Below are 24,131 nucleotides of genomic sequence, written 5' to 3'. Positions count from 1 at the left end.
GACTTGAAATATGTAGTTGTAGATTTAGATAAGTTAATTCTTCTCTAAGAGTTCTGGTAAATCGCCTGTCCGTCCTGGGGGAGGATCCCTCCTTCATGTGGGCACCCCTGAGGTTTCTTCGTTTTTTCCGGAATCCGGTTTTTTTGGGAGTTTTTCCTTACCGCGAAGGGGGGTCTAAGGGCAGGGATGCCAGTATAGCTTAGTCAGTTTGTTAGTTCATTTTAGTATTTTTCTATTGAACTCTTTGTATTCATGATCCTTTTGAGTTCATGTTTTACTTCGAAGCCCATCGAGACGACTGTTGTTGTGATTTTGGGCTATACAAATAAAATTGAATTGAATTGAATTGAAAATTGAAAAAGTTGTGCAAATAACATCAGCCTTCAAGTTGTTATACAACATCTTATGTTGGATCACAAAACCAAAACACAGTTGAAATAGTTGCTTGAACAGCAGATGCTCATTAGAGAATACAATATTGTGTTGGTATTTTATGCCTTAGTCACAAGCACCCGTGTGGGGGGGTGGACCGGTATGGGTGCTGTGGGGTTTTGGGTTGTTTGGGCCATACAGGGTGATAAAGAGGAGCGTCTGCATCTTTAAGGAGAGCATGGGTTGTCATGTGATGTCATGCAAATGAAATGAACCATTGTTGTGTGTCTGGTAAGTGTGTAGTGAAGCAGGATAATGTAAGTTACACACATGATGCAGGGGTGCTACTGCCGTATGGCGTATGCAGCACTCCAGTTGTTAGTGAGGCGTGCACACTTACGTACCACGTGCACGAGGTCTACACGGGTGAGTGGAATGTCCACACAAACTGCAGTGTGTCTGCGTTTTTCATTTCTCATTTCAGGGTTTGGGGGGTATAAATAATGAAAAATCCATACAACGTGTCTGCATCTCACCTACTTCACCCTTACAATTACTGTGTAAGTGTCTTTACAACCTTTCTCCAGCAGCATGCTCATAGAAAAAATGTGCATTTTCCCGTACAGCCTACGATCGAGATATTCCTTTCACCTCCATGCTCCATACAGATTTGCCCTTTTACCCCCCCTCAAATAGCCTGTATCCACCATAGGGGCAGTTGTGACTAAGCGTTAGAAGATATTTGAAAAGGGTAAAAGCTTACAGTTGCATGACAAGATAAAGGTGGGATGTGCTTTCAAAGATGTCCTCCAGAGAAACAATGTTGGGGTGTTTGATTCTGAGGAAGAAAAGCACAAAAACCAGATGAGCAGCAACTTCTACTGGTCACCAGATGGCATTCTTGCTGCACAGTTCATTCTTGTTAAGGTGATATTTCCTCATCCTCAAAGTGTTGTGCTAAAACTACAGCTACAACTGGTGTCTCTCGCACCAGGAGAAAAAAAGACATTTAGTAATCAGCCAGCAGATGGATGAACGGCTCTCTTGGCTCACAAGTGACGCTGAGAGCATATGAGCCATCAAGAACACAACAGCCGAGAAGAACTACTGTGACTTTAAAGGGCCAATACCCTGCTACACTTGAGCCTTTTATAGTAAACTATCTCCTTATATATGATAACAAATTACATTTGGCACACAAAGGAACACTATTTTTATGAAATATTAGTTTTCGCAACTCATTATCCGACCCAGAAGTAAGACATCTCGATCTCTGAGGCTCCACTTTTCGCACCTGGCTCTAGGACGACATCATGAAATGGGCGACACGGCCATTTCATGATGTCGTCCTAGAGCCGGCCTCAGCAGCGTGTCTGCATCTCACCTACGAAAACAAACAACATCCAAACTTTTGTTAGCACGGATCTGCATATTGTGCACATAAGAGGAAAGCGTTTTTGCCGGGGGGTGGTGTGTTGCTGGCAGTGCAGACTTTTCCTGGAAGGGGCGGTTCTCACTTTGTGATGTCACAATGTTAAGACCCACTCGTTTCCGTGGGTTGGGAGGGGCTGGTGCCCAGAAAACAGGTATTTAGTGGAAAATTCAGAAATGCATGAACGGATCAAGATACAGATTTGGGTTGTTTTTTATGAGGAATGAACATAATAAAACACTTAAGAGCTAAAAAATGGATTCTGCATGGCATAGGCCCTTTAAGGATAACAGCCTGACTTTTCTCTGACGTTTCTATCTTCCACTCTTTTATTTATTTTATTGCTACTTTAAATATTTATCCAAACTCCATTTCCCCAAATCTTCGTCCCCCCCGCTTCCCTCCCTCTTTGTCTCTTTTTCTTTCTTGAGTACACTGCTGCGGGAAACTCCACACCATCCCCGTCTCAGTGGGCTGTTTCCCTGGCAACAGGAACACTATAAATAGGACCATCTTCTTTACTCCTGACATTTCTCGTGTACAATCTCACAGTTTTTCCTGACACCGTGCGTTTAGTCATCCCTACAGATGACCCCCCCTGCAGCATCTGCACATGCACTGTAAGGCGCTGGCTGATTCCTCCTACAGGATACAAAGATGGCAGCTGATGCATCGCAAGCAACTGTGGTCACCTCACCTGTGTAGCACTGCAATCTCATTTTCAATGTTGTTCTCCTTTCCCTCTAAAGCTTTCTTGGGGATGCATTTGATGGCTACTAGCCTCTGGCTCCTTTTCTCCTCTGCTAGAACCACCTCGGAAAAAGCCCCCCTGAAAGACACATGCATGCAAACACAGGACATAATGAGAAGTGCCTGGCTGTTTCCAGGATCTGGACAAAGGACAAAACAGAATCATTTCAATCTCCCTTCAACCCAAAGCCCGCTCAATGGTTTCCATGAGAAAAGCCGTGTTCTATTGCTGACGAAAGCTGCATTTTGGCAACACATGTCATCAACGTATTAACTGCATTGGGCTTGTGCAACATAAAGTGTGTGCATGTGAATGGGTGTTAGTGTTCTCATGCATGTGAGCAGTACTCAAATGAATAATTCAAAATGGTGACTTTACTTGATAGTTTAGAGGCAAAATAACTTTTGACTTGAAGCAACAGAGACGTTTTCGGGAGAAAACAACTATTTGTATTCTATTCAATGATCAATCCAGATAATGGAGCATCTGAGTGACTAGACTGCATTAGGGATTATGGTCTGGTAATGAACAGAGGGAGAAAGGTGGGTATTTACTGTCTACCCACAACCGCGTGGGAAGGAGCTCAGGAGGAGGCCTGAATGCAACTAGCATTGAAAGTAACTGCAGGGACTCTGTCCATGTGGAAGGAACAGCACTGACAAGCACATTAGACGGTCAACACCTACGGTAGGTGAAAAAATGCTCTCCTCAGAATGCAAATATATAGATAAACATCTGTTGTCTGAAGTGAAATGCATTTGTCTTTCTATGCATAAACAATAAGAAAGGTCGTTTTAACCATCTAGCCATTTTAAGGACGTCAACAAAGACGGTGTGCTAGTCAGAGGGAATCTCCCACATGAAATGCTCGGCATGAATCTGCAGTAACCATAACGATGGGCTCTTTCCAATAACAATGGTCACATCTTTTAAGATACTGCTGCAGCTCGAGGAGCTGAATCTCCCTGAAATGCACAGTTATGTTTTTTAAAAGAATCTCAGCTTAAACACAAACCCTAACCCGAAAGTTTTCATTGGCCCCTGAAAGCATTTTATTGAGTTAACAGCCGAGGAATTTATTTTATAATTGCTTTACAGCTAGAGCAGTACATTGTATTTGCCAGCCGGTCCTTTTTTTGCTTTACAGAATTAGAAAGTAAACGGACCAGACCAGAAACAAAACCTCGCAACCTTGAAAGTGAAATATTAAAAAACGTACTGTCAATAAGTTGCCCTGAACTGAGTAAAAACTTAACCTAGAGACGACTCCAGAGCAAAAACTTCATGAAAGTTGTAGTTTTGCTGTAATTTTCTTAGTTTTGCTTTCAGGAAGGTCTGTTTTCTGGTCTGAAATACCCAGAAGGGCAATTGTGACTACAGCACAAAATGATAACATTTCCAACAGCTTCAGTTAAAAGAGGAAGAACATTGAAAACCAATGAATAAATTGTTTTAAAAGAACTTTGATTTGCTTGAAATGTCCGAGGCAATGTAAGCCCCAGACCCATTTTATTTAATATAATACATGTAACTTTGTAATATTAAGGTTCATTTTCAGAAAATGGTTGTGTAATTGTTCTCAACTAAAGCGTTTCCTCCTCTGGGGACTCTGCTTGCTCCTTGTAAATGGGTTTCAAAGTTCACTAAACTGGAAAACTGATCTGCACGCAGACTATATGATCCAGTATCTCAAGCTGAGGTACTATAGACAAAATCATACTTCAAAATGTTTAGGGGGAAAAAGGCACATGGCTCAAGAGAACACCTTGTTTTCATCAGTTGCTGAAAAAGAGAACTCCGTTCATCCTAACCTTAAGGAAATTTTTTCTGATCTACTTTTAACTTTAATCCTAAGCTAGAGTGCTTCAGCTTCATACTTGACACATTTTCAAACAGATCCTTTTACGTCACAGAACAGTTGTTGGCATCTCATGTTTAGACGAGATCCCAGTGTGTTGGTCTGCGTCTGTAATTATACAGAAACAAAAGCACACATCGTTTCCTGTTGCTGTGAGACACATTGTAATTAACCGTCCAATTACTTCCTTTTCCTTGGAGACATAGTAGGGGTAGGCTCATTTTTAGAGTAACATCAGCCATCAGGAGTTCCGGGGGCAGCACATTGAGATTGATCAGGTTTTCCCATTCCAAGAGCAATGGGAAAACAACAGATAACACCGGAGAATAACTCTAGCTAAACAAGCTGCTGCTAATAAAAACACTCACTATCTTTGTGCTTATCATGTTAGTGAAGGTACTACTGTAAACATGTTCAAAATCATTTCCATTTCACACGTATTTGTATCAAAATTTTCCAATATAAACCTCAGGGGTTAAAGTCCCAAACGATCGTCTTTTGATCCATCGTAAAAGCGTTAGCAGGCGTCTTTTGATTAGGATTGTGACGCTTTTGGTCAAATTCCAACCTGAGTGGTTTTCCAGGAGTAGCAGAAGTTCATTAGGAATTCACCTCTGAGTTGTGGGCAGGACTGTTGGAGGGGAGTCAGCCTACCCCCACTTCCCATCATTCATCTGTTGACACTCTCTCCTGCTAGCTTACAGCCCCACACCCCCAACCTAACATTAGCGGAAATGGAACAGAAATGGCAGCAGTATCAGAGCGATCCATCTATACAGTTTAGATCCAGATTCCAGCTCAGACCACGAAAACATGGATCTATATGTCTGACAGTGATTCATCAGAATGGAGCCGAGCAGGGAGACTTTGGCTTGCCATAGCTTTGACATCACACCTACAAGCCTTTTCCAACAGCATTTTTTCATCTATCCCTTATTCCCAATGATTTGAATAAAGATATACTGAGACAATTTGGCAGACCTAGGTGTGTGACAGAAAGTGGAACTTTCGTTCTTTAGAGGAGGCAAGGGAACCACTATGATGCAGGAAAAAGCTGCCGTCGCCTTAGCTCTTATGACCAGGCAGAAATAATGTGCAGATGGAAAGCTCCTTATGTTCAGAGAAAAGATTATAGAGGAGCTTTATTCAGGAATACAGAGCGTGAAGTTAATTGATTTGTGTTGAAATATTCTGTTCTGATCCAACTAATCCTCAGAGTTCTACCTCTGCCCACAATCCTCTTCAGGTCAGACTGTTCTCATGAACTAGTTAGGAGACCAAAAATCCTTTAACAATCTGTCATTGACTGTCCTGCTCTGTACAATAACTTTGTTTTTTCTTCGGTTCCTTTTATTTTATTATACTGTATGTATCTCACAATGGGAAATTTGTTCTCCACATTTGACCCATCCCGTGGGGGAGCGGTGAGCTCCAGCCGAACCGCGCTCGGGAGGCAGTGGCGTTAAGGGTCTCGCCCACGGACCCCCACTGGGTGATGTTAATTGCTCGCCATTGATATGGCAATTGGCCCATTACCATTACCATTGTTGATTCACGGGGGAAACAACAATGGTAATGGTATGGTGGCCTTCCACCTTACCAACCGAGCTACCCAGCCGCTTTTATTAACTAATCCAACATTTACTGAGGCTGATGTGAGCAGAAAACATAAAACTAAAGAAATCCCTTTTTTAGCCCATTTAGACAAAAACATTAAATTGAATGTGGGCTTAGATTTTCAGTCATCCAGGTCGTGTTAAAATGAAAAGTTCTCACAAATTTTGTTTAAAGATGTTCCACCTTTCATTTGAGTGGCTTCTACATGGCTAAATTAAGTTTTTCTATTTTATTTTTGTGGGTTTGCCGTTTGTGGTTAGGATTCCCTAAATGATAGAAGAGTTTTCTTTTTCTACCATGTGACATAGTGTGAAGGGGGCGTATGATTGAATCCATCCAAATGTTCCATTTGTTTCTGCAGATGTGAAGCTGTAGCGTCAGGAGAGGCTTAAGTGAGTCGCTCCTGTTTTTTTTTAACTTGGTAACCCTAGTAACCCTAACCCAAAAAATGGCGGAAGATACTATAAAAAAGTAACAAAAACAGGAAAACAATGGGTTAAATGCTTTTGTAGCATTCAATCAAATAAACAAAAAGAAGCTCCTCCAGGACAAATACACAAATTTATATGGCGATTTGGCAAGAAAAATTAAAATAAGCCATTATTTATAATTCAATCAATACCGTAATAAAATGAAAAGAAAGCCATCACAAGACGATGATAGGATCTGTCATGCGAATTTCATGTACAAAGACTTTTGAATCTTACTGTAAGTTAAATTATTTTAAAAGAATGGCAAATTTATAATGGCCATTAGTCAGTCAGAAAGCGTCCAGCTTGCTGGACATTTTGCGTGGGGCAGAGCCTGTGCAGTTTGAGACGGACACTGGGAGTCTGGCTGCTGTCCTCTCTCAGCATTTGGAGATAACTGCATCCTCACCTGCCAACTGCTCCTGGAAGTGGGCCAGAGTTCTGCAGTGATTAATATTGTTGGCTCACTTGGGAAGCAGGTGTAATTTGGGGGGAGGGGGGCAGCCTCCCCACATCTGGCGCTCTTGTGTCATCACAGGTGAACTTGTGCTGGGGTCACTTGTATCTGCCGTAAGCCCAGCTGTTAGCATAAGGACCCTTCCTCATTTATAGCCAAGTTACAAAAATTACAACTATGGACTACCAAAATTCAAATCTTTAAAAATAATAATAATTATTTGAAATGGAGACTATTCAAAATTATCAATAGCACAAAACAGTTCACCTAAAGATATCACATGACTAAAACTATGCACAGTCACAGTTACTTTACCAGTTAGGGAGGGTAAGTTAAAGAACCACTTCAGTTAACTTTTCATATCTCGTAAAAGCATTCCAGTTTTGTTTTTTTATTATGAATATGCTGTTTTTAGCCTAAATTAAAAATCCCTGTGTCATTTTCTAGGATATAGTTTCTGCAGAGCAGCAGGAGTTCATCTGAAATTCCCCTCTGAGTTGTGGGCGGGACTGTTGGCATGCTGTATGCCTGCCCACATGTCCCATCATCCATCTGTTTACTTGCTCTCCTGCTACCTTACAGCCTCTCGCAACCCCAACCAAACATCAGCGGTGAAAAAGAAATGACGAGCAATATTGGAGCTAGCCAGCCATACGGTTTTGAGTCAGACACCAGCAGACGAGGAAGATGAAGACGTACATGGATCCATTTGTCTGCAGGTGGATGCATCAGGAGCTCAAAGAAGTGCGCACACGGCTGACGGCGGGGATCCTGGAGATCCTGCTGGAAATAACCCTGTTCCAGCATTTGATCTGAGGTTCTGAACCCTGGCAGCAAAAACTGACCGTACCTCAGCCAGGAGGCTCTTTCAGCGGACTCTCAGAGTAGATGCAGAAGGAGCTGGCATGTCATGACAAGGCTTTGGATATGGAAGCAGTTTTGCCGTCATGCAAACGAGTGAACCACCTGATGCGTTCCAGGCATCCACACACCACTCATACTCCAACCCTCCCAAACCGCATACCCTGCACCAATGCACCTGTGTCTCTACTGCGTACAGCCGGGCCACCGGCAAGTGACTTCCTCCGTTTGACCGCCACGGCGTTCCAACGAGCCGCTAAACTTTTGAACAGCTGTTTCCCATCAGTAATCACTCCCAGCAGCATTTAGTATTTGTCTCTGTCCTAAAATTCGAGTATTCGAGTACTCTCTACTTTCTCTGACCCATGTCTACGAGCCGCCTATCTCTCCATGTGTCCTCAATAAAGTAATGCACATAGATCCTCCTGTTACAACAGGAGGATCCTTGTTACAAGGAAAGCTCCTTGTTACAACAACGAGCTTCTTCCCCCTATGGGATCATAAGGAAAGGGTCCACTCATGCAGTGCTGTTACTATGACCCCGCCCACCTGTATAAATAGTTCCACTTTTCCACGTCAGCTTTCATGAACAGGTCAATTTAATAACCCTTGTGCTATCTTAGATGACCCCCCCCCTTCCATTGACGTGTTCTCCCTACCATGACAAAGGTGGATAAAGGTGAAGAGGATTTCATGTAATCCATGGACACCAGTGAAGATCACAAATCATTGAAGAAAAAAGGTTCAGAGCACTGTCTAGTGGGTCTAGATGACCCAACTCCCAATGGTAAAGTGCCTAGGATAGCACAAGGGTTAAATTTGTATGCACCGTAGGGAAAAAAAAACAGAGTTCTTACTTCTGACAGTGGTAAACTCTGTCTCCCCCTCTGTGGTCACCAGTGGGGACCATCTCCAGAGTTCTGGAGATGGTTCAGAGTTCTGGAGATGTCTGAAATCCCACCCTAATCCCAAACTACTAGAACCCAATATAGTGCCGCACTATACAGTTCTCTGGATTTTAAAAGCAATTCGGACACAATTCTCACTACTTTTCTCTTTCGGGTGTTATTCATATGGCGTTTGACAAGAAAACAAAGTGGCGCATTACCGCCACCATCTGGTCTGGAGGCGAACAACTTCTTTTTAATGCAGATTATGACACCTATTTTCCAAATTAAAAACCTAATATATGAACATTTTACGAAGAGTATTTATTAATCTGCTGTGTTATGATCATGAAAAATGTGGCTGATTTATAAATAATAAAAATGCAAACACATTGGTGTAGATTTAATATATTTGTTCAGAAATAAACCGTCCATGGCAATGTTTAGTTTTTATTTTCGTGCCGCTGAGCAGTTTACAGGCTTGTGCGAGGAGGCCTTTTTTTCTGTAGTTTTCTCTTCTACTTTACTGAAAATGGCTTTGAATATGAATCTGTTCGTGTTCCTGGCAATAATTCAATCGTTTTTCGTGAGATCAAACCGAAAACGAGCAGATATGCAGCATCGCAGGGCGGCAAGGAGAAGCAGACGTCTCAGAAGATTTCCTCTGGATGCTCTGGCCAGACATGAACAACTTGTGAGTTAAACTTAAAGTTTTTTTATTAGTTCAATTTAAGCATTTGTTACTAATTGTGCTCAAAGTTACACAGTCTGCTGGGTAAGAGTTTATCATTTGTTTTCAACACTGGAGTATGAGTTGTTTAGTCTAAATATGTTTAACACTCTTGTGAGTTCAGAGAAGGTTTTTGCATTCCTTCTTCAGAGTCAAACAATATCAGCCTTCAACACAAAGGGTCCTATATCAGTTTATTTAGAAAAAAGATTTACAGAACACTTGTTTTAAACAAAAATACTTTCATTTTTAAAAATGTATGTGAAAATCCAAAAACCCAGCCAAAAAAATTAACATGAGATTTTCCAGCATTCATAAATACTTCATAAACTAAAATGCAAGACATCAAAATAAATAGAACATTCAAAAAATGAGATTTGATTTCCTCAATGAAATAATTATTGTTCCATTTTACAGGGTCTTTTACGTCTCTACTGCTTTGCCAAAATAAAGGCGTCTGTCCTGGCCCTCTATGCTGATGGTCAGTCCGACACAAGACCGGAGTTGACCTGCAGGACCATCGAGCATCTGGTGGAGCAGCTTCGGGTTCCTCACACTCTGGGGGGGCACAGGAGACTGAGGTCCTGGTCTTCCTTTTCTGGCTGGCATGTGGCACATCTTACGGTGTGGTAGCCATGGTGACACGCCATGGTCCACCGTGAGAGATGTTGTCCACAGGACGGCAGACCGCATCCTCCAGCTGATGAGCAGGGTCATCCGGTTCCCCAGTGTGTATGAACTACCATAAGTCGCCTCTGGTTTTGAGCAGCTCGCTGGGTCTTCTGCCTTCCAAAAGGTCGTGGGGAGCATCGATGGCTGCCACAAAAGAATAAAGGCCCTATTTTAACAGGAAGCTTTTTTTTTCCATTCAAATGCAGGCTGTATGTGACTGTTATGCCACATTTATAGATATTTTTGTTGGGAATCAAGGATCAGTCCTAAATTCACAGGTTTTACGTAAAAGCCCAATTTATGTAAATCAAACTTACTCACCTTAAGGATACATCCTTTTGGGTGATGGTGGGTATCCCTGCATTGCTCATCCCATCACGCTGCTGACACCCTACAGGGAACCCCTGAGGAATGTGGTTGAGGCCCGTTACAACCAGGGCCACACGCTCTGTGGTGGATAGAGCATTTGGCATGATGAAGATGAGGAGGAGAGCAATATTTATGGGGGCACTGGAAGTAAAACCAACCTTTGCAATGAAAATCATTGGCTGCAGCGCCATCCTGCACAATCTGTGCATCAGTGAAGGGGACTGCTGGGAGCCACAGATGTTAAGCCACACCGGGAACCAGCAGGACAAGCAAAGTGGCATCCGTCTGCGAGGACAAATTTCTGGTTTCCTTTCAGCTCCAACTGTGACACACATGACTCTAGAAGACCAGGATTATTGTTAAGATGTATAAAATAAATGTTAACATATAAAACGAAATTGTAAATATGTACATTTGATATTTATATGAAAATCCTTTTGAGAATATTAAAAATGGCTCAGATTTAAATAATACATTCATTTTTGTTAATACATTTATTAAACAAATTGCAAAAAACAACAGCGACGTTACATATTTTGAACAATATTTTCAACTCAGGTAAGCTTAACAGACTCTCCTGTCGCTTTTCCTCCCTTCTTGCTCTTCCCTCCTCTCTTCTAACTCTTTCAACAAAAACCTTTACCCCAATATGACAACAATTAACAGTTTAATCATAAATAAATACAAATCTGATCAAGTGGGATCTCATCTTACTCCCATCCGACACGAGCTTGCCTAAAAACAAACAGGCTCTTTCTCCATCCGCAGATGGATCAGATTTTCCTCATCCTCGTCTGTCCCAGCATGTATAAACACATTTAAAAAACGTGTTAATAACTTATGACTACAGTTAGAACTCACTCCTTTTTTATGTAATATCTACAGCGTTTGTTTTTAGCCTTCGACGCTAATTCGCATTAGGGTTAGCTTTAGCATTACCGAAATTGATGAGCTTCAAAACAATTTAGGTTGTCGTTTGAGGAATATAACATATTAAGATGTCTTATTACATATTTACAAATACATTTTACAACAGATACTTGATACTTCTTAATATACTTACATTTTTAAGTCATCTTCCTTGCGCAACCATCCGCCATTTTCGAATAATTCAAATGCAATGCATTGTGGCCCATACGCAATGCATTGTGGTCTATATTCGCCAGTCGAGTGAGCATCGATCCACACTGCTGAGACTTCTGGGAAATTTCCACTGGATTTTGGAATTGTAGATTCGGACACCCCTACAAAATGGCAACCGCACTATATAGTGCACTATATAGGGATGAAGGCAGTAATTCGGACACAGGGTACATCTCCCAGCAACCCCACACCTGACTCTCATTTCGCTCAATCAACCACAGGATTCTTAAGGTCTGCACTGAGCTGAGGTCAGTGCGAAGTATTGTTTGTGCCACTTCATTACTGAGCGTTACATTTGCCTGCTGCCTGCCCTGACTCTCGCCTGGATCCTGCCTAATCCTGTTGCTTCTCTTATGCCTGTTATCAGCTCCTCCCTGCCTGACCCTGAATTAGCTCTGTGGACTTTTAGCTGAGCTAACAAACCTGCTGCATTTGGATCCAGCCATCTGCCTGTTCTTGTGACAACCACGGTGAAAGGAAAATTCTCTCATAATTCCCCTGACAGGTGGACAGGAGCGCGTGCATGAGTTGGAAAACAATGGCAAGCGAACGGGTTTCACAAATTGCTAGAAAAAGTGGCGTAAAGAAGGGTGTATTGGTCATCAAAAACAAAGCAACAGAAAAAGAATAAAAGCATAAATTAGGTGCTACATTTCCAAGTGAAAAGTGGTGTTTCTGACAGACAATTCGCTATTCTTTAACGCCGCTTTTCCCAGCGATTTGCGATCGTTTTCACTGCTTCTGCATACGTTTGACTGCACTGCTGTTTTATTTGGTCATGTTTTTTGCGTTGCAGCAGTTGATATTTATGAAGTTATAAGTTCAGTTTTTTGAAGAATAACCAAGCAAGGTCAGATCAAACCCAGACTTTCTTTTTGTTCTGACAACTGTCAATGTGAAATGTTGACTTGTTTGTTTCCTTTTGAGCCTGTAGCCAGTCGCTGCAACAACCAAATTTCCCAAGTGGGGATCAATGAAGTATCTTTATGTTATCTTAAATGAATACTACAGCTGATCACCACTCTATCTAGAAGCGGTGAAAAAAAGGAATACTGACGTTGTCCAGTTGAGGTAAATTGATATAAGTTTCTGTCTCCCCTTCCAACCACCAGAGGGAGCCATCTACTGAATTTTGACTTGGTTTCTCGGTCTTCACTACATCTCCCATCAGTCATTGCTCACTTTTCCAGCCCTTCCACCAGCTGTTCTGGATTCAGTAATCAGGCAGCGGGCTTAGCTCGGTGTGAGGTCTTGTTTTTACAGTCTGATCGTCATCTCTGTTCTGCCCTTTGTGCCTTTTGACCTTTGCCTGCCTTGACTTCGCGCTGCCTCGTCCTTGCCCCGTTTGTTTGCCTCTTCTCTAAACCGGCCCTTGATCATCCTCTCAAGCCTCTATGTGTTTGTTAAAAAATAGTTGCGAATGGTTTTAAACACCTCCTAGGGATGGCTGAATCAATGTCTCATGAAGCACTGACTCACTTCAACACTCTGCTCAGATCCTTTCAGTTAGAAAGAGTGACGTCTGCTGGTTGTTTGTTATTAATACATCTGAGCGCACATGCAGTCAAAACCTGAAGATTTTAAAGCTCAGTCGATGTTTGTCTTTTTAGAAAATGTTTGTTCAATGGTGTGTAATTGTCATTCTATCTGGATAATGGTCAGACAACTATTTGATGTGGCAAATGTGTTGGATAGTAATATTGTCGTTGGATGTACAATTGGCTCTATGATCATGATTATCTCCACTAGTGATGTGTTGGTCACCAGGGAAAGGGGGGGGTGCAGCAGCACATGCACCAAGGGAGAGAGAGCGCGAAGATAAAGTAAAGAGAGTGAGAGACAGAACTGGGAAAAGAAGCAAAACATGGAATTATTTGACTTTTATTGATAATAAAAGATCATAAGAGAGTAGAGTCTGCAGGAGAATCATTCCATATAAAAGCAGCTCCACAACCAACCTGTCCGGAACGCTGAGAGGATCTTCTCCAGAACAGCGCAGATCAATACAGAAGGAACCAGATTCCTGAGGGGTATTCCAGAAAGCAAGTGTAACCCTTGTGCTATCTTAGATGACCCCACCCTTACATTGACGGGTTCTCTCTACCATGACAAAAGTGGATAAAGGTGGAAAGATTTCATGTAATACAAGATTTCATGTGTACAACTAAAGACATTTGGTCAAAAACCCACATTTTAACCCAAATCCGTCCAGACAGGCAAAAGGAATGGTATCCCACAATCCCTTGCGCTTCCGACCAACAGCAGCACCAAAGTTACACCTACTTAATTGAATTAATTTGAATGAAAGTAAAATAACTGTCTGATAACTATGTGTTATTTTTAAGGTGACTTAACTAAAAAAGAATTGATTTATCTTAACTGAAGCAAATAATTACGTTAGATCAAAGTAAAAAGTTACTCTTTCCAACATCCATATGTGGTCTTATCACCCTCTCACGGTGGAAAAAGTATTATCTGAGCTTCTTCATCCACTAAATCATCTTCAAATGGACACGCCATGCTGCTTCACCTCTCTGTAAACAAACTAACCTTCAACTAAACCTGCTCCAGACCAGGTTATGTTCAGAGCATGAGTTGCTATGGGAACTAAACATAACACATAAACCCTGAAACATACCTCCGTTTTTGGAACAGAAAGCTGAGGTTATCCACTTCCTTAGCCTCAAACTTACTGTGGTAATTAGCAAAACCTGCTTTCTGGAATACCCCCCTGATGTACCACAAATGGAGTACTTTTGGTTTTAAACAAACATAGCTCCAATACTGTTTCAACTGTGACCTATTTTCCTGGTACAATGTTGTTGTGAAAGCATATTTTTGAGTTAATGCCAAAATGTGTTTAAAAAAGCTGTTTGACCTGCTGTTTGTGAATGAAAGAAAATCTCAGATCTTTTTGGAAATGTTTAGTATTTCTTTGTATTAGAGTTCACAATATAGTTGATGATGCAAAGTGCACTTCATGTCATAAAAGTTGCCGAGCCGTGGTCTAAACTAAACTGTTCATATAAAACATGCAGAGCAGAAGTCAACAAACTTAGACAACTAATACAAAATGAAATATTTGCTTTACTTCATGTGGTGCATTGAAGCTAGCAATAAAAGATCTGCCTGTCCCAAGTTCTGCAGAATGTAGCAGTGAGGGGCTGCAGACAGCAGAGTAAAATATAAAAGTGACTTACGTTCCCAGCACTTCTTTAAAGTCATAATGATCTTTGATTTCTGATGTCTTCTTTTTCCATCCATTTTCATTATCTCCAAGAGGCATCCTGGAATACGGTTGGAATTCAGCTAAAGAGCAAAAAGCGAACAAACAAAATAGTTAGAATGAAGCTTTGAGCTACAAAGAACATCAGTCAAGATTTGTTTGGACCTCAATAGAACATTTTGGAGAAGCTTTTGAAATGCAGAAAAAGGGTATCCTTGACAAGTTTAGAAACTTTATCTGCTTAAACAAATCTGTCTATATTCATATATTTACCTATATACATATAGGCCAGTGCTTCTCAAATAGTGGGATGCGATGCCTGGGGGGGCACGCAGTAGTGGCGGTTTTGGGCAAAAGTAATACAGGCAATTGTCCGGGGCGCAAATTTAATGGGGGGGGGGGGGGGACAGCAGTTCAGTGCTTGGAAAAAAATCTGTGTCACTATTGGTTTCCTGTTATCTGTTCTATTACAGAGTTTGTAACAGCCTGAAACTGTGAACTGCCGTCCCTGCAGCTGCTCCTGTCTCCTGTCACACACGTGTGTGAGAAGGAAGGGGAGGGGGAGGGGGCTCAGGCTGCAGGTGGAACGGGGGACACGGAGAGCTGCAAACCCTGCCTGTTGCGCAACACCAGGATCATCACATGCCTTAAGATGACTCAGCTCATGCTAATAATGTCATTCTTTATTAACTCTGATGACGTGTCTTTATTTTCCATAAAAGTATTCTTTTCGTCTGCCTGTGGTTTAGTTGGTGTCAGTATTTGACATACAGATTGCAGGTAATGCAGGAAAACAGCTGAACTTTATGAAATCATAAATAAACAATCCATCATTTAGTAAAAAAAATCAACAGAATGTTTTTTATCTATTTCTTCAGATTAAAAATGTTAAATATATTGGTGCTGCTGTGTTAATGTTTCAAATCAATTTACATTTAATATAATTTATTGATTGAATTATTTTCTCTGCATCAAATGGTTCAGTTGGTCAAAATTTTTCTAGTTTAAATAAAGACTGACAGATTTTTTATTTCAGGCACTTTAAGCTTCTTTTCTGTTTTAGACTATAACAGGGTTTCTGTGGCTAAATAAAGTTAATATTTGTTGAAAGTTGATTTATTTGTTGAAAAATGGATTTATATTGCTTTTTTCTTTGCTTCTTGTTAAAACATACAATTTTAGGTTACTTCACTTTTTATAGATACTAACTTAATATATTGTAATGGCGCGGGATGGATGGATGGATGGATGGATGGATGGATGGATGGATGGATGGATGGATGGATGGATGGATGGATGGATGGATGGATGGATGGATGGGAGCTTGAGGGTCCTGCAGTATCTTAGCTGTTCCTAGCACTGCGCTTTTCTGGACTGATAGGTCTGAGGTCTTTCCAGGTATCTGTTGTAGCCTCTCCTTCAGCTTGGGGGTTCTTTATCCTTTTCTTTATCCTGTACCTGTTTTACAGAATCTCTCATTTTTATTTATTTTATGTTTTAACTGTTTACATTTTTATGGTAAATGTAATTTATTGTTTGCTCCTGGCCAGGACTCCCTTGAAAAGAGATTCTTTATCGTCATTGGACATTTTTGAATAAAGGTTAAATAGAAAGAAATGATGCACTATATATATTTATATATATGTAATTTAAAATTTTTGGAAATAAATCATAGCAAAAACAGGACACAGATATTTTTGGGCACCTATTTCATGTCCTCAGAGTAACAGATGAATAAAATGATTTTTCTCCTTGTGCTATCTTAGAAGACCCCCCCCCCCCCCCCACCCTTACATTGATGTGTTCTCCCTACCATGACAATATGGAAGCGATTCTGTGGCATAAATAAAAAGCAAAGTCAAAACCAGAAATGCTTTTTCATTTTCAAAATGAAGCTGCACTTTTTGACTCAAAAAGAAAATGAGAAAGCAATCCACCAAAATGCTTTTTCATTTTATACTTAAAACTGCTTATTGTGTGTCATAATTAAAACGAAAATGCAAAGAGGGGATTGCATTTGCATTTTCACATTTACCCTGGGAACATTGTCTCAATATAGACCTTTTCCACACTTCCGTATTTTTCGACCGGAAATAATTCACTAACGTGTAAAACAACTTCCTGTTAGCATAGCGGCAGATATGAAGAATGGCAGAGTCGAAGAGTTGCAGTTTCTGTTATGTTCCAGGCTGTTCGTCCTCCTAACCAAAAACAGCCCTACCTTTCATTGCATTATTTTCCTGTGGATCCAAACCTGAAACCCAAATGGATACAGGCAGTCTGAAGAGATGAAGGGCATAGTTTTAATGTAAACACAGGTAGCACCGTCTGCTGCAGCCGGCATTTCGCTCCGGATTGTGGTGCGGCTGCGTCGTTCGTCGCCTGAACAGTGGTGTTGTCCCGAGCCTTTTCCCTTGGAACAACTTTACTGCTCCTTTGATAAGGGAGTCAGTATATGACAGAACCTCAAACGTCAGGCTATGCAGCTATGCTGTGAAGCTAGCGACACGGTGGCTAAGCTAAGCTAAGGCAGTAAAGATGGATCTACGTGACACACCCACCTGCAGGTAAGGTTGTTCATAATGTGTTTGGTTAACGTTAGTCAACTATGTGTACCGTTATTGGATAAATGCATTTCTACCTGAACAAATGAATGTTTATAATAAAAGCTGTTCACGCTCTCCCCAATTTAATTACATGTATTTAATTACTTTTGAGTATTTTGTCATTTTGTATTTCCTTAACAAAAATAAATGAAATGTATTTGTAATTAAATACTTAAAACACTTTTCGAAACATGATTACTGTGTTGTGTTGAAAGGTAGCATAAATATGTTAAGACTAGTTTTTAATTTCTTTATCTTCACAGGTGCTCTGGATGAGGCTTTGGATTACATCCATGACTTAGAAGCCAAGTTCCTTTGCTGGAGCCAGGAGACGATGTCATGGCGGACAAAGAGGTCCTCGTTCAAGACCTCCTTACTGACAATGGATCTAAGATCATCATTCCACCTTTTAAGCTTTCAGCTCCATCAGCAAGGAGGAAACAGAACAAACCGCAGCCATTGCCCGCCTCAGAATTATAGTGGAAAGAGTGATCGGTAGGATAAAGTCCTTTCACATCAGGGACTCTCCCGTGCCGCTCACACTGATGGGCAGTGTGAATCAGATCTGGCTTAACTGCCGTGTTTTGGCAAATTATCAAGGAAGTTTTGTTTTGAAGAGTGAATTAATGTTTGATATGTAAATAATGTATAATGTGCAAATAGTATGGAAAAATTTAGTGTTTCCACATATTCTTAAAATCTAATTAAATATAATTGTTATATTCTTAATATTTTTCTGTTGAAATGTGACTTTGACTTAACAAAAAAATTAGATGAACAAATAAAACAATTTTGGTCAAAATTCTGCCTCATTTAATTTTTTGGTATGCGTAAGAACAACTGATTAATCACAACACAAATAACATCAAAGATTTACAATAAAAAAATTCTGACAGAATGACAGAAGGCTGAACTGATTGTTAAAGACAAGATAAGTGTAATTTAAGGTATGCATTTGCCAAAATATATATCCAAGTTCTCTTTCATTCCATCTCAGAAACCCCATCCAACATAGCCATGAGAGGTTGGGGCTGCACCTGGCATAATTTGCTTCCAGATGCCATCATATATGGATCTGGCTGTGGTCCTACACAAGAGAAACACAACACACAAAAGTTAGACATAAGTGCAGAACTACATTTAAATTTAATTCATTCTATCTGCTGTAACCATAATTTGGTTAGTCATAAGATTAGAAAAAAACATTTTAACTTGCTCTCACAAAGCAACAAAAAGTTAAGTTAATCACTTGTATATGTCTTGTACAGTGTGGACCTCAGACCGTCTCTGCCAACTGTTTTGGGCTTTTGCACCACCAGCTCACTAACCGGTTCAGGATGGATTCCCTTATAAGTAAAAGGCAAAAAGCAATTAGTCTGTAGTCACTACTGGGGGTGTTTTTATAATAATTTAGAGTTGTTATGGATACACATCCGTTCTTAAAAAATAATGACAATATGATCACAAACCCACCTGTGCTCTTGTTCTGTGCCATCTTTGCAAGCCACTTGTGCAGGCCGGGGGGGGGGGGGGGGGGGGAGCAGCCTGCAGACCCAGCTGTGAATAATGTGCGGTCTGGAACAGGATGGCAACTATGTGATTGCAGAATCCTTTACCAGCAGCACAACTGCAGGAGAAAGCTTTCAGGTTGGCACTTTCTGCATCCAGTGATATCTAGACACAATAAATTAAATAGGTTACAATTAAGACATACTTATGTTGCTACATCAATGTAACACGAAACTATAACTTTCAGTAGGTGACCAGATTTGAGTTTGTAAAAAAGAGGAGTGAAGTGAGTTTGTGAGATATTTCATCGAGAGTAATTGGTGTGCAGAGCTGCGTACATAAAGCAAATATGATTACATTTCATCTATGTTCAATGTTATTTTATTATATATGTATAAAAAAGAGGACACGTCCAGGAAAAGAGGACTTCTGCTCACCATACTTTCAGAAAAATAATACTAATAAGTAAAGAAAGTGCCGCAAAAAGAATGAACACGCAAACGGGCAACTTAACGTTTCTATCTTATTTACCTACTAGTACAGCTTCACCAAATTTTTGGTTGTTATGTTAATCTCGTGCCTTTTCACTTAAACATACACACAATATATTCACTGCGATGTGTTATACCTCATATTACAAATTAATAACACCAGGATTTACAGTTGACGTAAACACACAGAGTTACCGGTGATGCGGCTATGGCTAAAGCTAGCTGAAGCTTACCTTGGTAATGGTGGATAAACTCCTCGTGGTCGAATTTATATCCATTGTCCAATTTGTTTCTTTTAGTGGCCAAATGCATCTTCACACTCTTCATCACATCGGTGCTGGTGAACTTCGGAACACAACTCAGGCTCTTCGAAAACACTCGAGGCTCTGCCATTCCTCCGCCAGCGAAGCACAAGCCGTAACTAGGTTTACACTCTGATGACGTATTTCCGGTTTTTGCGAAAAAGATTTATTCATTTAGAAAAAGCATTTCCAGCGAGGAGGCGGGGCGATGACGTCACTGCTTTCTCCGCGTGTCCGGCCGCTGACAGACACAGACAGACTAGGAGCAGACTATGTTAGCGGCAGAGAAGACGGCTTTGAGTTGGTTGTGAACTTCTGATGAGTTTACACAGTTTCTCAGGACTACATAGCAGCATGTCCGCCTTCTGCGGTCCTCCTGACACACCGTGGACAAGCTTTTTTTCTTCGGACCGCCAGCTGCCTTCGCATAGCGGAGCGCGAAGCTCCCGATGATCGCTGAAGGAGGAAATGCTGCTACGATCTGAGAAACCATCTTATGAATTTGTGTTTCCAGTGGTGTCCAGAACAAAGTAAAGACTGATGTAATTCCCACATATTTACAAATTTATTTGCAGCTTCGCGCTGAATTTGCTGTTTGCTTTATTAATATTCAGGAATCCAGGTTTGAGCAGTCCAGGTCCAGCGGTTTGTGAACAGGAATGCAGCGGAATGTTCTTTTACTGCCTTGCAAATCAGAAGCTGTGAATCGCAAGCCAACTTCAGCGTCGTCTGACCGCACGGATTTAAAAACATATGATCGAGCAGGCCCTTACATATAATCATAACTGTAATAAAAGCACATTATGAAGATAGTCTCCTGCAGCTTCGCGCTGAGTGAGTGTTGGTCCAACCAGCAAATGTTTAGCATGGAGAAATCTGCTATCTGTTGATGGAGCTCTAGCTGTCATCAAACAGCAAATTCAGCGCAAGGCTGCAAATATCCATCCATCCATCCATCTTCCTCCGCTTATCCGGGACCGGGTCGCGGGGGCAGCAGACTGAGCAGAGATGCCCAGACTTCCCTCACCCCAGCCACTTCCTCCAGCTCCTCTGGGGGGACCCCGAGGCGTTCCCAGGCCAGCCGAGAGACGTAGTCTCTCCAGCGTGTCCTGGGTCTTCCCCGGGGCCTCCGCCCAGTGGGACATGCCCGGAACACCTCTCCAGGGAGGCGTCCAGGGGGCATCCGGACTAGATGCCCGAGCCACCTCAGCTGGCTCCTTTCGATGTGGAGGAGAAGCGGTTCTACTCCGAGCTCCCCGCGGGTGACCGAGCTTCTCACCCTATCTCTAAGGGAGCGCCCAGCCCCCCTACGGAGGAAGCTCATTTCAGCCGCTTGTATTCGGGACCTCGTTCTTTCGGTCATGACCCATAGCTCATGACCATAGGTGAGTATTGGAACGTAGATCGACCGGTAAATTGAGAGCTTTGCTTTTCGGCTCAGCTCTCTCTTCACCACAACGGACCGATAGAGCGACCGCATAACTACGGACGCCGCTCCGATCCGCCTGTCAATCTCACGCTCCGATCTTCCCTCACTCGTGAACAAGACCCCAAGGTATTTAAACTCCTCCACCTGGGGCAAGGACACTCCACCGACCGAGAGATGGCAAACTACCTTTCTCCGGTAAAGGCTGCAAATAAATTTGTAAATATGTGGGAATTACATCAGTCTTTACTTTGTTCTGGACACCACTGGAAACACAAATTCATAAGATGGTTTCTCAGATCGTAGCAGCATTTCCGCCTTCAGCGATCATCGGGAGCTTCGCACTCCGCTATGCGAAGGCAGCTGGCGGTCCGAAGAAAAAAGCTTGTCAGTGTGTCAGGAGGACCGCAGAAGGCGGACATGCTGCTATGTAGTCCTGAGAAGCTGTGGAAACTCATCAGAAGTTCACAACCATCACAAAGCCGTCTTCTCTGTCGCTAACACAAAGCTCCACTGCTCGTGGTGCGTGTGTCTGTGTCTGTTAGCAGCCGGACACACGGAGAAAGCAGTGACGTCATCGCCCCGCCTCCCCTCTGCTAATGCTCACTGAGAAAGAATTTTGCTACAAATTTCCCAGGGTGGATGTGAAAATGTAAATGCAATCCCCTCTTTGCATTTTGGTTTTAATTATGACACAGAATAAGCGGTTTTAAGTATAAAATGAAAAAGCATTTTGAAGTATTGATTTTTCATTTGAATTTTGAGTCATTTGATGCAGCTTCATTGTGAAAATGAAAAAGCATTTCTACTAATCCATTTTAAATGTCAAATTAGACATTTTTAGATGAATTATGCTACACATTTACCAGAGAACTTTTAGAAAATGAAATGTCAAATACAATTTTCTTTATCATTTTAATAAAATGACAGAAAAACCTGTGCTGAGGAAGGAAATGAAAAAGCATTTTGAAGTATTGCTTTTTCTTTTTAATTTTGAGTCAAAAAATGCAGCTTCATTTTGAAAATGAAAAAGCATTTCTATTAATCCATTTTAAATGTCAAATTAGACATTTCTAGATGAATTATGCTACACATTTACCAGAGAACGTCTTGAAAATGAAATGTCAAATACAATTTTAATTTTAATTAAGTGACAGAATAAGCTGTGTTGAGAAAGGAAATGAAAAAGCATTTCTGGTTTTGACTTTGCTTTTTATTTATGCTACAGAATCGCTTCCATATGACAAAGGTGGATAAAGGTGGAAAGATTTCATGTAATCCATGGACAGTGAAGATCACAAATCATTGAAGAAAAAAGGTTCAGAGCACTGTCTAGTGGGTCTAAATGACCCAACTCCCAATGTTAAAGTGCCTAGGATAGCACAAGGGTTACAATAGGGCCAACATCCCAGGAAAAGGACTGCTGCCGTCACAAAAAATAAAAGCGTTGTTTTTGGAGGCCTAGCAGCTACGGGGACTGCGCTATACTTACAACAAGCCTGGACTAAATGGCAAAAAATAAACAATGCAAACAACAAATGTAAAGAGCTCAAGTCAAGTGGAAACTAAATTCCACTGTGGAGAGCTTGCAACGCCTTAATGCCATGAAAATGGAGTTTGCATATGTGGCTTATGTTCTAACAACATGGTCCTGATGCTGAGTGACATCTTTAGCAAATAAGGACACATCTGCTGCTGCAGAAGAAGATGTGCAGACTGTAAATGCATCGCTCAAGGGTGAATGGCAGCCGAACGGCAGCATCTATCGTTTCAATCACCGGGCAGCCGAACGGCGATAGGAGCTCGCAGCAGATCAATGCTGTTATTTGCTATGGTTGGATTGAATAAAGATGTCATTTAAAAGGAACGTACCTAAATGGCGGTCTGTAGCTGCGCTCTGCTTGGCTTTCCTCTGGGAGTGATGTGGTTGCTGTGCTGGTGCGCAGCGCTGGGTGCGCTCAGACCTCTCCTGACGTCAAGACAAGCAGATATATGCAGACAGAGTGTAGCAGAAAAATCAACCACTGTTCACTCGACAGCGTGACCAAAGAATCAGCTGGTCCAGCTAATTTCTTTTGAAACAAACCAGGTGAATTCTCTAGCTGCCTCTAGTTTTCTAGCAGCTCCTTCAAGCGAAAAGGAGGAAAAAATGCCGCGTGCGCGCGCGCAGCGTCTTTCCGGACATTTTCAGAGTGGAACAAAATGCCACTTTGCATAGAACATCATATTATAAAATGTTTACTGGGGACAAATGCCGGCATTTGATTGCATTGTGGTTGCATCATGACATGATGGGGCAATCACAATAGAAAAGACAACAGACATTTGATGAGAATGCCCAATTTAAAACCTCACTTTTTAACTTGAAAGCTCCATTTTGCTCCAAAGCTTATAGAAGCATAGCTTCTTTCTTCAGATGGAGTTATCAGGAGATAGTCTCACTTTTTATGATAATACAGGACAAACAAAGTGTGAAGAAACTGGAATTTCTAGAAAGGACTGTATTAAATTTTAGTTCGTAACCCCGTCAGTTTCTTACACACAGAAATAATGAATAACGACTCAGAGACAAAACTTAGCTTTTGTGGAGGTTTTACTTCGCACAAACACGAAGGGGACAGACATGAACATGGTACATTCAAAGTCCGAACCAAAGAGTTCAGGGATGGGCTTGGTATAAAAACCCTGCATTTGCATATTCAGAAGATCGTCCGATGGACCTCGTGTGAAAAACACGCCCACAGGTTACTGGTGGAGAGAAGCTCCAAGGCTAAAGTGAAGATAAGTCTGAGGCCTGCTCAGCAGAAAACATGCACAGAAAAGAGGGAGTATGGGAAGAAACTGTTAGAACAATAGTTTGGCTGTGCTTTCTTCAAATGTAATATAATTTTGAGATGACAATACATGCTCAGTGAATTAAGTTTAAACCATTAGTGTAATAAAAGTTAAAGG

General features: G+C 41.4%; 1 protein-coding gene and 1 long non-coding RNA gene across 3 annotated transcripts in view; both read right to left on the bottom strand.

Moving 5' to 3' along the window:
- The window catches only part of camk1a (calcium/calmodulin-dependent protein kinase Ia), a 43,584-nt gene extending 19,753 nt beyond the window's left edge, over window positions 1-23,831 (bottom strand). The window contains exons 1-4 of one of the 2 annotated variants that reach the window (XM_078946743.1): window positions 23,052-23,831; window positions 14,820-14,928; window positions 2,502-2,633; window positions 1,136-1,210 (exon numbers count right to left, since the gene is read on the bottom strand). In XM_078946743.1, the coding sequence (XP_078802869.1) occupies window positions 1,136-1,210; window positions 2,502-2,633; window positions 14,820-14,905 (293 nt within the window). In that variant the 5' untranslated portion in view covers window positions 14,906-14,928; window positions 23,052-23,831. The remainder of the gene's footprint in view (window positions 1-1,135; window positions 1,211-2,501; window positions 2,634-14,819; window positions 14,929-23,051) is intronic. The other variant, XM_078946744.1, reaches the window with a different exon arrangement.
- Window positions 9,405-13,642, bottom strand: LOC144992083 (uncharacterized). Its single transcript, XR_013655866.1, has 3 exons — window positions 10,635-13,642; window positions 10,429-10,555; window positions 9,405-10,251 (listed from the first exon to the last, which is right to left on the bottom strand). It is a non-coding gene; the product is annotated as an uncharacterized LOC144992083 (long non-coding RNA).
- Window positions 23,832-24,131: the final 300 nt, after the last annotated feature.

Source organism: Oryzias latipes, chromosome 5 (assembly GCF_053564925.1).
Source record: "Oryzias latipes strain Hd-rR chromosome 5, Olatipes_Hd-rR_3.1".
Classification (NCBI taxonomy): Eukaryota; Metazoa; Chordata; class Actinopteri; order Beloniformes; family Adrianichthyidae; genus Oryzias; species Oryzias latipes.
Note: the sequence above shows the minus strand (reverse complement) of the source record. Positions and strands in the feature narration are given on the sequence as shown.